The sequence below is a fragment of the Fusarium flagelliforme genome (assembly GCF_020744385.1).
Source record: "Fusarium flagelliforme strain FIESC 12 MPI-CAGE-AA-0113 chromosome Unknown B0J16scaffold_8, whole genome shotgun sequence".
Taxonomy (NCBI): Eukaryota; Fungi; Ascomycota; class Sordariomycetes; order Hypocreales; family Nectriaceae; genus Fusarium; species Fusarium flagelliforme.
In genome coordinates this window covers 1,956,182-1,968,765 of record NW_025763510.1, presented here as the reverse complement: position 1 = coordinate 1,968,765, position 12,584 = coordinate 1,956,182, and the positions used below count along the sequence as shown (strand labels likewise).

The window sequence follows — 12,584 nt, the reverse complement described above, 5'->3', positions numbered from 1 at the left end:
ATTGTCTCTTCTCTCATTAAGAGAATGCTACCCTATGTCTACAATAGTGACACGCCCTCTGCTGTAACAGTTTCAATCGATTGGAGAAATATGATAGATCTCATCGGGACTCAACTGCAAGGTCGGAGATGCAGGACCAATCTCGATATCCCCAAGTTTCTCAGCTGTTCTCGACTGAATTCTGATGTCTCATCCGATAGAGCGGTGACCGATTACAAGACAAAGAGGCTTTTGTAATTTCCGTCTTGCTGTAAAACTATATATGAATTGCAGTCAGCCCCGAGACTTCGTTTCTTGCACTTCAAACTTTGATTTCAAGGCTTTCTCTTCAGTCACGGACTCGTCATTTTGGGCTTGAGTCCGGACACACATACTCTTGTGTCTACTACCTACCTCGTGTGCAGCCTCTATAGAGATCATAAAACCTATTAATCTCTAATAAGGCGTTACGAATAGCCCCAGCAAGCTGTATTACATAGTTAGCTGCGATGGCTTCTGCCAGTTCCCCTATCCAGACAATCACGGCGGGCAGCCTGAAGCAGTCAGTCAAAACAATCTGATAACCCCATCATGCTTGCTAACTGATTGCTTACAACAGGGCTGGACCATGCATCGAGATGCTCGACCGGCATATCTACGACACCAGTTCTGTTGGGGAACGACTTTTTTGCATGGCCACAGCCACTACTAATGAGGCGGAGAGTGCCGATAACATTGCTTCTCCTCCAACTAGACGGGAAGCATTGAAGGATCAGATCATCGAATTTGACTCGGTTATGGGAACTTCTCCCATTCGCAGCCGACTGTAAAATTATGAAAGAGTGTGCACGGGGCCTTGGGTGGGATGAGCTTTCAATGTTTACAGATCAGGTTATGTACAATTAACTCAAACTTCCACTCTAACATAGTACTTTCTACGTGTATCATGCTCTCATAGTTACTGTCAAGCTCTGCTTTAGTCGAGTGTTGCATTGTAATAGGGTTACTTGACGGTCAGTGACAGGCTATCAAGGAGTCTTTGAAGTAGTGTGCAAACGAAGCTCATGAAGCCGGCTCCTGCCGCGGACCAACCCCCAAAGTACTTTACTCCGTATTTGACTCTGGCTAGGACAATAAAGTCAGACCCATGTACCGGATCATTCGCCGGTTCTCCGCCGGATGGAGGCTCCACTTTTCCCGAATCACACGGAAGATGGTAGGGTTCCACTCTTCGGCGGCCGATACGCTCAGTCGGCTGGCTTAGGGGCTTTAAGCGCCCGTTTTTGTGCTTTGTCGCCTTAAATGAGGCTCTTATGCCTCTAAGCTCTCACAAAGCTAGCTCCCTCTATGAGGGGTTTTGAGTGTTCATTCCCCAGGCCGATCCGGAGCTGACTTGAGAACCCGGGACACCGGAGCTGCCGTCTATAAAGGTTGGCGCTCTCCTCCCGGGACTACATTTTAAAAACCCCTCATATCACTATCTATCTCCTTGTTTCTTCATTTCGCGCTCTACGGTTCAATGTATGGCGCCTCCGAAATCTTTTAGTTCCCCGATCGTACACAGCTTAAAGCATAGCCTACATGTACAGCCCTGCCACTACCTACCATCCCGTCTCCTACTGTTTTAAATCGTACAGACGAATATATCATATCTTATAAAGAGACAACTCCATCTTTGGCTGCTGAGAAACGTTTTGAAGGGCAGGTGGGCTTGAAACGGCACGTCCGCCTACAAACTAACTCGTCGCATCTAGACACTCTGATACAACCATCATGCTCAACCGATACATCTATGATACTTCTTCGCTCCAAGACCGCCTCGCTCAGCTTCAATTATATGTGCATGGATCCTCTTCCCACACAGCTTCTGCTGGTCCTGTGACTGGCGCGGCGCAGCAAAACGCAACTACGAACCAGAGCAGACTTTGAACAATCTCTCGCCTCTCACATATCGATGCCATATAAATTAATGTTGTTGTCTCTTTGGGTCCCTATTTCCTCTTCGCCCGGTCAGAGCGCATAACTTGTGGACGTCTCTGAACTCGCTCAAATCAGTTGCAGTAATAGTTATAGCCCTGGTTTAATCATCGGGTGGAAATTTTGATATACCGCATGTCTCATTCACTTGTCTTCGTCACAATTGATGTTATTTCTTATACCTGATTCTCATCATTTGCATGCTTGACGTTCGTTATTAGCTCTTGACACAAGTTACTGTTGCGAATCAACACAGCAGCTCCTGGTCTATGGCGCAAACTTGACTTATGGTTCAGGCACTGCCACCTCTTGGTGTTTCGTCATACCAGAGAAAAGTACAGAAAGGGGCAAAAGTCATTATCAATACGGTCCTAATTATCTCTGAGTAAATCGGGTATCTTCCCTATTCTGATAATCTACAGATATCAGATATGGACATAGCCTCATACTGATACAATAGTAGGTCAGCGGTGTGTTTTCTTTCGTTTTTGGAAGTGGCAGATTCACAGGGAGACAATACTTTGAGACGTCAGCAGCCACTTACGAGCGAAATGTAGGGAGGAAAGACATGCGCGGAATTACAGAAGCGGAATATCAACCAGGATAGCATCGGGTTCCCAAGGCTGTGTCATTCAGCCTGAGAACTTCACTTTTATCGTCTGTACATCAGAATCTATCATATATGAGTGCTCACCGCCACGAGAGTTGGGGAACTGGGGGGCCTCAAACAGGGCCGAGACTGATGCTTTGCGGACGAGGCTGAGCAGCTGGGTTCAGTAGAGCCTCATCCAGACAGACATGACCCTCTATCTTTCCTCTTTTCTCTGCCCCAACAAGGTTTAACAAGAAGCTGTCAATTAATTAAGCGAAAGCCTATGTAAGTCTTGCAGAATCGAGTCTCGCATTGTCCGATCGGGATTGTATGCAGCCTCCGACCCACGTGTGATGCAATGTGCCCTCCCGAAACTGATATTTCATCATCAAGCCTTAACAAAGGCAATGTTGCCTAAAGACATTGAACTTCACCGCTTTTAAAAATTCTTCAGCAGACGAAAATGTAGATGCGGGTGTGTTGTGGCTCATTGGCTTACGGTGTTGGTTGTGTCTTGTCTTGTAACACGAAGTATTCGGAAATCGTTACTCGATGAAGGTACGCAGCGCGGGGAGCTTGTCTTGTTCCTAAAAGGGGAGGTACAACAGAGTAACCAGGTTCCTGGTTACACACCCAACACATGCCTTTACTATCTTAGGTAGTCTACATGTGGTCTGCATACGTCAAAAGGGAATCTTTATCATGGTGCTGTAAGTAGACATCACCGCCTTTTAGCAACTACAGACCGAGTTTCTTAATCCTGATTCTGTTTCTGTCTGAGGGCTGCACTTTTGCCTCTGAAGATCTTTTTTTGCATCACCGGTCAGGTTGGGCTGTGTATCGAAATGCGGGCGTGTTGTTGCCCGGCAGCTTAGGTGGTGGGTGTTGTTGCGTTGAGGCCTTCGTGAAGACCTTTTCTATCAGGATGGCCACTCATTCAGTCCAGGCCTCAATTGCCAGTAACTCGTATATAAGACAGCAGACTTCTCTGTTGTATTAAACTGTTCATATATCTCAATCATGGTTCTCTTGCAAGACAGCGTTTAGTTATCAGATTCGAATGGAGCAGAGTTGAAGCTCGACAACTATTCCATTCTCATCTTCTCGTTTCTCCTACCACGCTCCTTAGATTACGCTCATAGTATATTTCCTGTATCTCAACTTACTTACACCGCCTTACCTCGATCATGCCGTCCAACTCGAGTCAGACTCCCACCATGGCTACGGGAGGAGCCGCACAGTAAGGTGACACTCTGCCTTATAGCTTGCCACAAGGCTAACAGCCTCTCAGAACACAAACTGGCAATTCTATGCTGGCCTTTTTCATCCATGACACGTCCTCACTTCAAGATCGCCTTATTGTTAGAGCCATGATAGAAGATGATCAGTTATCAAAGAAGGGGGCTGATCAGTCGGAGCCGAAAGACTCGAAGCTATAAATTATTTCTCTTGAGAGATCAAGCAGTGTTTATACCCGGTGGTTGCATTCAGTTCAGAGAGTTTTTCTTTTTCCTTTCTTTAGTTGCAGGTAAATATACATATCAATAAGATGCATGAAAGACCTTGACCATATCACCCCCTGTTGAGTGCTTAGAGGCGAACTACCAAGTAGACCAGCGGCCAGCAGCCGTTCAGGACATGGCAAGCATTGCGATTTTGCCTTGTTTTCCGCCGCTAGTCGTTGGCCTCTATAACATTCGTTCCTTAGGCTCCGTAGAGTGACCCCTGAGTGATCCTACCTCATCCGTTTTGACGGTTGGAGACCATACCCCATAGCCTGGCATATGCGCAAAGAGAGGGACCAGTCGGTTCAATGAAGAGACAGGAAAATGCGTCTATTTTACGCCTCATGATGTACATTGTTGCACAGATATAATTACACGTTATTCGTACCACTCGTGGCACATCATCCACTATCCAACCCTCAGCCATGCATCGTCTACTATTTTCATTTATTGAGTTGGAGGTGTTGGCGTTGATGAAGGTAATGAAGCATCTGTAGCAGCAACCTCTGACACACCAGCCTTCTTGAGAGCAGCATCCTTGCGCTGCGCAATAATAGCACCAAGCTTCTCCAACATCTCCTCGCTGAGCTCGGGTTCGCCCTCCTCGGCACGCTTCTCGCGCTGCATCTCGTGGAACTCCTGCAAAGGAGTCTGCATAGACTTGATAGACTCCAGATGGGCCTGCTTTGACATGGCCTCGGCCTCCTTCTGTTGCACGTACCAATCCTCGTGACGTGTTCGGAACTTGGAGAACTTGTTTCGGAGTTCGTCGATAATGGTCTCTGGCATAGGTGGGGATAGAAGGTTGTAGTAGAAAGTTCGTTCCTCGGCATCCGCTCGGATAGTATCGCCCTCGAAGGTTTCCGCTTTGGGGACTTGCACCTCGGGCCAGGGAATGACGACGTTGATTCCAGGGACAATTCGATCCCACTTGTATCCGTGCTCCCATCTGTCGAGTGTCATGTTAGGGGACTTCATGTTTGGTGGAATAGCCTTGAGCTCATGGATGACAACGTCTCTTGTTGTTCCGGTTTCGGGGTTGGTGATAGGATAGACGAGGCGAATAGCATCGATAGCGAGAGGCATGGGCTGAGAGCGGGCGTCGTTTCCAAACATGCCCGAGTTGATAGCCTGCAATCATTAGCTTTTGTCTAGCCTTCATATACCCATCATTCTTACCCGATGGTGTGTCTCAAGAGTGACATGCCCCGCCTGAACGTTGATCGACTTGATGCGATCGATCTTGCCCTTGTCGGGACCATCCATGATAACCACTCGGTCAGAAACGGCCAGGTTAAGCTGGTTGACACCACCAGCCCAGGCACATCTCTTCCTTAGAATTTCCGGTCGAGGGTTGTAGAGACCGTAGTTGGACCAATCCGTTCGTACACCTTCGTTGAACATGCCATAACCGTTGAATCCCAAATCACGCTTGGGAGCAATAGGACCCAACTCCCAATCCTCCTGTCGAGCACGGCGCGCATCCTGAAGATTCTGACGGACCTCAGAAACAGCCGCTCGAATGGCCTGTCGGTTTCGAAGTTTGTAGTTCGTCTGTTCGCTTTTGGCGGCCTTTGTGGCTCGTTTGCCGGCCTGGCGCTGGGCCTGGGCGACCCGCTTGGCGAGCTTCTGCATGGCGGAGAAAGAGCTGCGGTGATTTATCGAGGGTATTCGCAGGCTCTAGCAGCTCATTGGGCGGATTGAAGCTGTCGACGCCGAATTGTCGCTTTGGTCGTAACGATAATTCGTTGTGGAGTGGATGATTGAGCTGGAAATTCTCGACCATCGAACGGGATTAGCCGCAGTAGGTGGGTGCGTGTAGCTTATCCGCACTGTCCCCCGCACTATGCTCATGATAGCCTCATGTCATTTCCCTTTTTGAACATGATGAGTATTGACGAACTCTTCCCGTAAGTAGGAACCATAGTCCAATAGCTTGTCACCTACTATAGCTAATACAATAAGCTCATAGACTCTATGGCCTCGGGTATGCTCAAAACTAAATGACAGTTTCAATCAGATTGGGAAGCAGTGCTGTTTGATGGGAACCATGTGTATCAATTACTTACCGTGTTCCCTTCAGTCCCAAGATCTCTGGAAAGCCTAGTTTTAAGATACTTCAATCATGCTAACACTCGGCCGATTCATAGCATTCCATCTGAAACTGCAGCCAAGTACAACACATGAACAAACGCTGTAACAAACCACATATAATAAATGTAGTAGATATTATCTGAATAATAACATGATAAGGAAGTGAGTGGCTTCTAATTGGCCATCCAATATACATTTCTTCAGGCAGGATATATCATAAGATCACATGCTATATCGCAGCGCCCAAAGTCCCGTTCTTGTTGAGGCCTCTCAAGATGAACTGTGGAATCAGCACTTGTTCGTTAGTGAAGGAATACATATGCATGAATGCTCATTCTCTGTATGCCTATCATGACTATCTCACATCATTCAGGTGGCAATTGATGAATACGTGATCTAGTCAACGCTTATCCGTATGAACAACTCAGGGTCAATCAGGGTTCATATCGTCACTGGGCCTTTCACTAGGCATTCAGGGGAGGTTGGATGAAAGTCCTACACTTTTGGGGCAGTGTAGGACTTTTCCGTCCGCTTCAAGCTCTCTGACTGGACGCTCCGTGTTCTAGACATTTGGCCTGGGCAAGCGGAGACGGGATGGCACAGCACGGAGCTCCGCCATGCATTGCATGACGGACCAGGGGTGGGAAGCTTGTGCCAGCTTCACTTTGCATGGACTATCTTTTGAAAACAACGGTATTGATGACGCGGAAGATTGATCAAGAAGACTTTGAGATCAAAGTTACGGAGAAGAGAGGGCATTGTTCATATTCTTAATGTAACTCAACAAAGATCACTTCTCATCAACATCAAACGAACATGCACAGGCCTCAGTCATAATCTGTTGGCGATAACCGCCAGATCCTAGCGGAAATCTCCCAAAGGAAGACTTCCTCAATCTCCTATGGGATTCGTTTCCAATGCCTGGCCTGGCCTGGAAAAGCTAATTCGCGATCACGGGGTTTCGGCTGGTTGTTGTTTATTAGTTTCGTCTTGTCCAAATGAGCCGTGGTTTCAGCTTCGGAGCTATGGAGCCTAAAGCGTTCCATCGTGTCTGGATAAGATGATACAACTTAAGCAGCTAACTTAAGTCAAAGCCAACAGCGACAGTTGTGTACAACCAGGCTCTGTTTGGTGGGCCAAGGATTGGTGTGCACGTCAGACCGATAGAAATAGTGCACAACGTGATGGCTATGAATGATGATGGCGTTTAGCGGTGGTGATAGTCGAACGGCGGCTGACTGTAGTGATGGGCGAGGAGTCAGAGTCATTGTAAAGAATGACAGCATATGCTGTTCTATCTTACTGGAGTAATAGATTGTTTCAATATCCATTATCCATTGATACCAGTCCTCTCAATTAAATGAAAAAGGCTCTACAAACGACAAGCCCTGTTACCCTTGACCCTTGATATTCTCCGTCATCCAAGACCAGTGACTGGTTCATTTCCATAAGTGTCGATATAGGCAGGCCCTTATCTCATCTCGTCATCATTGTCACTGGCATTGCTCACTTACTCTTTCCGAACCGTTTCAGACTCACGTAAATGGACGACGACGCAACACGACGCAACCTTTGAGGTCAGAGAAAGCAACAAAACAACCTGTTATGCAGAGATCTAATGGAAGCAACTGCAGATGAGCTGCCACTGAGAGTTTCCATGGCGGAGCACTCTCGGTAAGATAATATGGGTCAGGTAATTCCCCCTCCAGGGAAGTAGCCCAGCCCGCCCTGGAAGGCTTGTAATGCGCACCGCCCGCACACTGTGCGAAGACTCCACTAATCAATCACTGAATAGGGGACGGTGTTAGCGGTTGTTGCCACCCACCAGCCAGGGCCACGGGGCGCCGTTGGCTGCCTCAGGAAGGACGTGGACCCTTTTTTTCCGCGTAATGTGACAAGAGGTACCGTTCGTGTGGTAATATCGGTGAAAGAGTACATGCAAAGTTGATGGTCCAGGGGAACACATTCATCATCATCAAAGAGCCCCAGCAGCTCGCAGCCCCAGCAACATAGACATTCAAACATGGAACAAAAGCTCACAGCCTGCCAGGGCCTGATTAACAAACCCAGTTGTAAACATTGCCAGGGCTGTTTTGTTTTGTTGCTTTTTTGTTCTTGGGTCCAACGTAGATTCAGGAGGCTTATCGGCGCTTTAACGGTACTGCAATTGACTCAACGTTCTCTTTATCAGACTCAAAGGATATGAGACAAAAGAGACAAACGATGCATACCGAAGGCACTTCAATCGATCAATCAGTGGTGTCGGTACAGCCTCTAGGCCATGTTCTGATTGAGAACCAGCCATAAGCCAGGCTATTTTCAGCTGCCATTGTCCGCTAAGTGTCTATCAAAACACAGTGCGATTCATAAACGCCCGGCCGGCCTTTCATCATCCTCAACAACCCTGCCTGAACCCCAGCACCTGTGACCTCTGACACCCGGTACCTGATTTCCAGTGCATTTCGCATCCAACTCAGAAGTACCTCTTGTCCTGTCGACTTGCCCTGGCTGCCTGTTGTCCTGTGCTTGCCCGTTGTCCTATCCAGCCAGTCCTGTCCAGTAGCTCTTCGGGTCCTGGAAAAAAAAAACCAAGCCCAAGCCTATTTCACCCAAAACCAGAGACCCCCTTCTGCTCTCTGTCCTGTCTCTCTCTTGCCTGGCCGCGTCCACTCTCCTCTTTCTCTCTCGCTATCACATCCCCATCGACCCGCAGCCGCCGCTCTCCGCGAAACTCACAACCTGCACCATCCATCTCCCAAGCTCAACCTCAAGCTCAAGCTCGCATTCTACGCCAGCAAATTCGTCCATTTCTCTCAACTTCTTCACCCAAAAACACATCTAATCCATAACCATGGCTGAGATCCGCCGAAAGCTCGTCATTGTCGGCGATGGTGCTTGTGGTAAAACCTGTTTGTTGATGTGAGTTGGCCTTCTTTCACGACAAGACACGACACCAACGTCTCGTCCCCATCGCCCATCACCGTATTATTCCTGTCCATCACCGCGTCGGCTCTACCCGATGCCTCGGCCAGTTCAAGTCTACACCAGGAGATCAATGCGATAGTTGTTCCTGGCTTCTTGTTTGGTTGAGCGCTTCGCATTGTTAGACGCAATCATCTTTATCATCATAGTGATAGATGCTGATGCCCCTTGCTTCACCTCACCATGTTATGTCGCCATCTTCATCGATCATCGCCATCATTCTCCTTAAACAAGTCATCAACTCGTCGCTAATCAATCAAATAGTGTTTTCTCCAAGGGCACTTTCCCCGAGGTAAGCATTGACTCGACACCGGTGATGTCTTTCAGCCATCGCACCGCCACGCGGCTTAACTAAAGACGCTTATCTCTGGCGAGAATGAACAACAACAAACCTTGTGCTAACAATTCCACCTTCAGGTCTACGTCCCTACCGTTTTCGAGAACTACGTCGCCGATGTCGAGGTTGACGGCAAGCACGTCGAGCTCGCCCTATGGGATACTGCTGGCCAGGAGGATTACGACCGTCTTCGACCTCTTTCTTACCCCGACTCCCACGTTATCCTGATCTGCTTCGCTGTTGACTCTCCCGACTCCCTCGACAACGTCCAGGAGAAGGTTCGTTTGACACCAACTACCAAATGGCTTCGTGCTGGATGCCATCTATAAATACAGCTTTGCTGACACGTGCTCTTTTACAGTGGATCTCTGAGGTTCTGCACTTCTGCCAAGGTCTCCCTATCATCCTTGTTGGCTGCAAGAAGGATTTGCGATACGACCAGAAGATCATCGAGGAGCTCCGAAAGACCAGCCAGAAGCCCGTTTCCCCTGAGGAGGTACGATTTCCGCCCTAGCAAAGCGTCCATTTTAGGTTCATTGAACTTGATTGGTCGCTTGCTGCATCTCATGTCAATACATGCTAACAAACATCAACAGGGTGAGGAGGTCCGCAAGAAGATCGCCGCCTACAAGTACCTTGAGTGCTCAGCCAAGACCAACGAGGGCGTCCGTGAAGTATTCGAGCACGCTACTCGCGCTGCTCTGCTCTCACGAAGCACCCGTGGCAAGTCCCACAAGAAGTGTCTTGTTCTGTAAAGGGCCCATCGAAGCCCTCTGAACGCAGCCCACGCACACGTATCGTGGACCCTGCGTTATAATCCTTGTCGTCACAGTTCAACCTCAACTTGGCCCTCGGCAGCTCGGATAAAACGGGCTCGTGGCAGCCAAGAAGGCCAAATTTGTCGGCATGCATCGGTTTTCTCGGAATCTGGAGTTTGATATCGTCTCGCTCATGTCTGGTCCATCGGCCTACGCGCCGGCCCTTCTCGCTGGATTGATGGTTTTCTGGTCGGCGGAGCCCATGGTTTCTTGGACCTTCTGAATCTCGCAGGGGGGTTTGCTATTACCGACAGATACCTCATCTATTTTATTATCACCACTGGCAGGCGAGCGGGACCTCTGTTTTATGTATGTGCTTGTCACGCGCGGGGAGGTGGGCCAGGTGTCTTTTTTTGTTGGGGCCATTGAGGAGGAGGAGTGACTCTCGTTCCTTACTCTCCTGCCCAGTCTGTCAGTTGCAGGCTGATGGACGAGGAATCACTTGGGAGATGTTACAGGAGGCCAGGAGAGGCTTCGTGGACTGGTTACGGCGAGAGCGTTTGCGTCTGCTTGTGTGTGGATATGGGGTCCGGCTGGGGAAACCAAGTCGGATCGGGCCATAAATCTTTTCGTTTTTTCTCTTGGAGCCTCGAGACCGTTACTTAGACCATGGAGATGGGACATCTATTGCGTAGGGCCTGCCTGTTTAATCTCTTGATTTTTTGTATATTCTGCTTGCCTCCTCTCATGTGACGTGACTGTATACCAACACTTGGAAAATGCGACTGCAGTTGTATCAAGCATATCAAGATACATCATACAGGCTGCGAGGTTACACAGGTGATCACTAGCTACCAGATGCTTGCCTCTAGGGGTTATCAGCTTCCAGCTTGAAGGGTGCAGAAAACAAACAGCCTAAAAGTCAAGTCTAAGCTGACTACAGAGTCGACCAACTCGTTCATTTCGTCCCTCGCTCCAAGGCCAAGCTTCCTGATGCCTGAGGGCTGTCTAGCTGCTTATCCGGTCTGTCTTGGTCCTGTACCTGTTGGCACTTGTTATCAAAGACAATTCATCCACGTGCCAGTGTGTAGTCATGTGGCACCCATCCCATGCTAGACCCTCTGATCGACGCCAGAGCCCATTTCGGTAGTTGTGATACGAGTGATGTAATCCCGTCAACCAGCCACCGAGCATGGGATTGTAAATACATCAGCTTGAGGTGAGTTGGCCTGGCCAAGACAGTTGATGCCAAGCGACATCATTCACGGAGTAGTTGTGATGCTTGAAACAGATGTTTGGAGATATGTATCAGTCTTGTTTCCTACAGTAGAACTTAAGGTTGAACAGTAGCGAATGTAATCTCTGCTGCACAATATCAAAGGTCAAACTTCCAGTATCAACCGCCGCCCAGGCAAAAAGAGTTACGCTTTCAAAGAGCGGCCTCATCACGACATCCGCCCAAACCGCAACCACGCTCCCTAACACCGGTATCTCATATCTCAACTCGTCTCGTCATATCATCGTGAATCCTCTTCTTTGGAAGTTTAGACGGGGCAGTGCTAGGACAAATCAGTATGATGTAGGCGACGAGAGGGGGGAGTGTTAAAACGTACAGCACCGCAGCTACCGCAAGTCTTGCCAGCGCCGTCGATGGCGGCGTTGCACTTGGGGCAGGTGTTGTCGTGGTAGTTAACAAGAGGCTCCATCTTGACTGTGGGATCGAGAAGTGTTATAGACGTTGAGGTTGTGGTTGATGTTGATGTTTGAGTATACTGTATCACTAGAAGAAGAGGAAAGGAAAGAGGGGAAAGGAAGGAAGTTAAATTATATATCTACCTAACCTACCTACGGATACGGATACAGTCAGTATCCATCAAACTCCAAACAAATCATCCTTCCCTCACACGAGATTTACGTAGCTACGGTTCCTCAAAGCGGGGTTGGTTGGCGTAAACGCAAATAGCGGGCTGTTGCTTTGTTTTACCCCCTCATGCGATTCGTCCATGTGTGTGACACCCCCCATCTTGATATGATGCTTCACCTGGGCTTTCAACGCAGTGCAGCTTAGGTCAGGTCCACTTGCTGTGAGGTACCGCATGGCGCGCTTATTCGCTGCGAACTTGAAGGGTCCTGTCCTGGTAAGATGGGTATGGGTGGGGAATGGGAAGGATCTTGTGAGAAACAGCTCATTATGCAGACATTGCTTTGAGGGTAAAAGTATAGGTAAGGTAATGCTAAGAAGGGTCTACTTATGATCATATTCTCTGATTACAATATAGCAGCATATCTTCTGGTGCGGTATCACAGCTTCACTTCACGTCGCCATCGATATAACCAAGTTCAACATGTGCTTCATGTAT

The 12,584-nt window shown here is 48.5% G+C and overlaps 4 protein-coding genes across 4 annotated transcripts; 2 read left to right on the top strand and 2 right to left on the bottom strand.

Annotated features, from left to right (window-relative positions):
• Positions 1-3,765: 3,765 nt before the first annotated feature.
• Positions 3,766-3,987, top strand: B0J16DRAFT_389639 (uncharacterized protein; the record flags this gene model as incomplete). Its single annotated transcript, XM_046131824.1, has 2 exons — positions 3,766-3,788; positions 3,840-3,987. 2 exons carry the CDS (start codon positions 3,766-3,768, stop codon positions 3,985-3,987), a joined length of 171 nt encoding a protein of 56 aa, XP_045978094.1.
• An 85-nt stretch (positions 3,988-4,072) lies between these two features.
• On the bottom strand, positions 4,073-5,934 carry B0J16DRAFT_196674 (uncharacterized protein). Its single transcript, XM_046122888.1, has 2 exons — positions 5,233-5,934; positions 4,073-5,184 (listed from the first exon to the last, which is right to left on the bottom strand). Exons 1-2 carry the CDS (start codon positions 5,686-5,688, stop codon positions 4,501-4,503), a joined length of 1,140 nt encoding a protein of 379 aa, XP_045978093.1. The 5' UTR covers positions 5,689-5,934; the 3' UTR covers positions 4,073-4,500.
• Positions 5,935-8,998: 3,064 nt separating this feature from the next.
• Positions 8,999-10,221, top strand: B0J16DRAFT_276315 (small GTPase superfamily; the record flags this gene model as incomplete). Its single annotated transcript, XM_046123737.1, has 5 exons — positions 8,999-9,066; positions 9,394-9,421; positions 9,547-9,744; positions 9,828-9,962; positions 10,063-10,221. 5 exons carry the CDS (start codon positions 8,999-9,001, stop codon positions 10,219-10,221), a joined length of 588 nt encoding a protein of 195 aa, XP_045978092.1.
• A 1,547-nt stretch (positions 10,222-11,768) lies between these two features.
• B0J16DRAFT_325247 (uncharacterized protein) lies at positions 11,769-12,322 on the bottom strand (the record flags this gene model as incomplete). The annotated part of the gene is made up of 3 exons (XM_046125872.1): positions 11,769-11,783; positions 11,838-11,996; positions 12,140-12,322. The coding sequence occupies 3 exons, from the start codon at positions 12,320-12,322 to the stop codon at positions 11,769-11,771; spliced, it is 357 nt and encodes a 118-aa protein (XP_045978091.1).
• Positions 12,323-12,584: the final 262 nt, after the last annotated feature.

Excerpts from the sequence above, each read along its gene's own strand:
- B0J16DRAFT_196674 (XM_046122888.1), bottom strand. The coding sequence starts at position 5,688 with ATGCAGAAGCTCGCCAAGCGGGTCGCCCAGGCCCAGCGCCAGGCCGGC. Across the intron at positions 5,185-5,232 it reads CTCTTGAGACACACCATCGG|GCTATCAACTCGGGCATGTT; the intron begins GTAAGAATGATG and ends TAATGATTGCAG.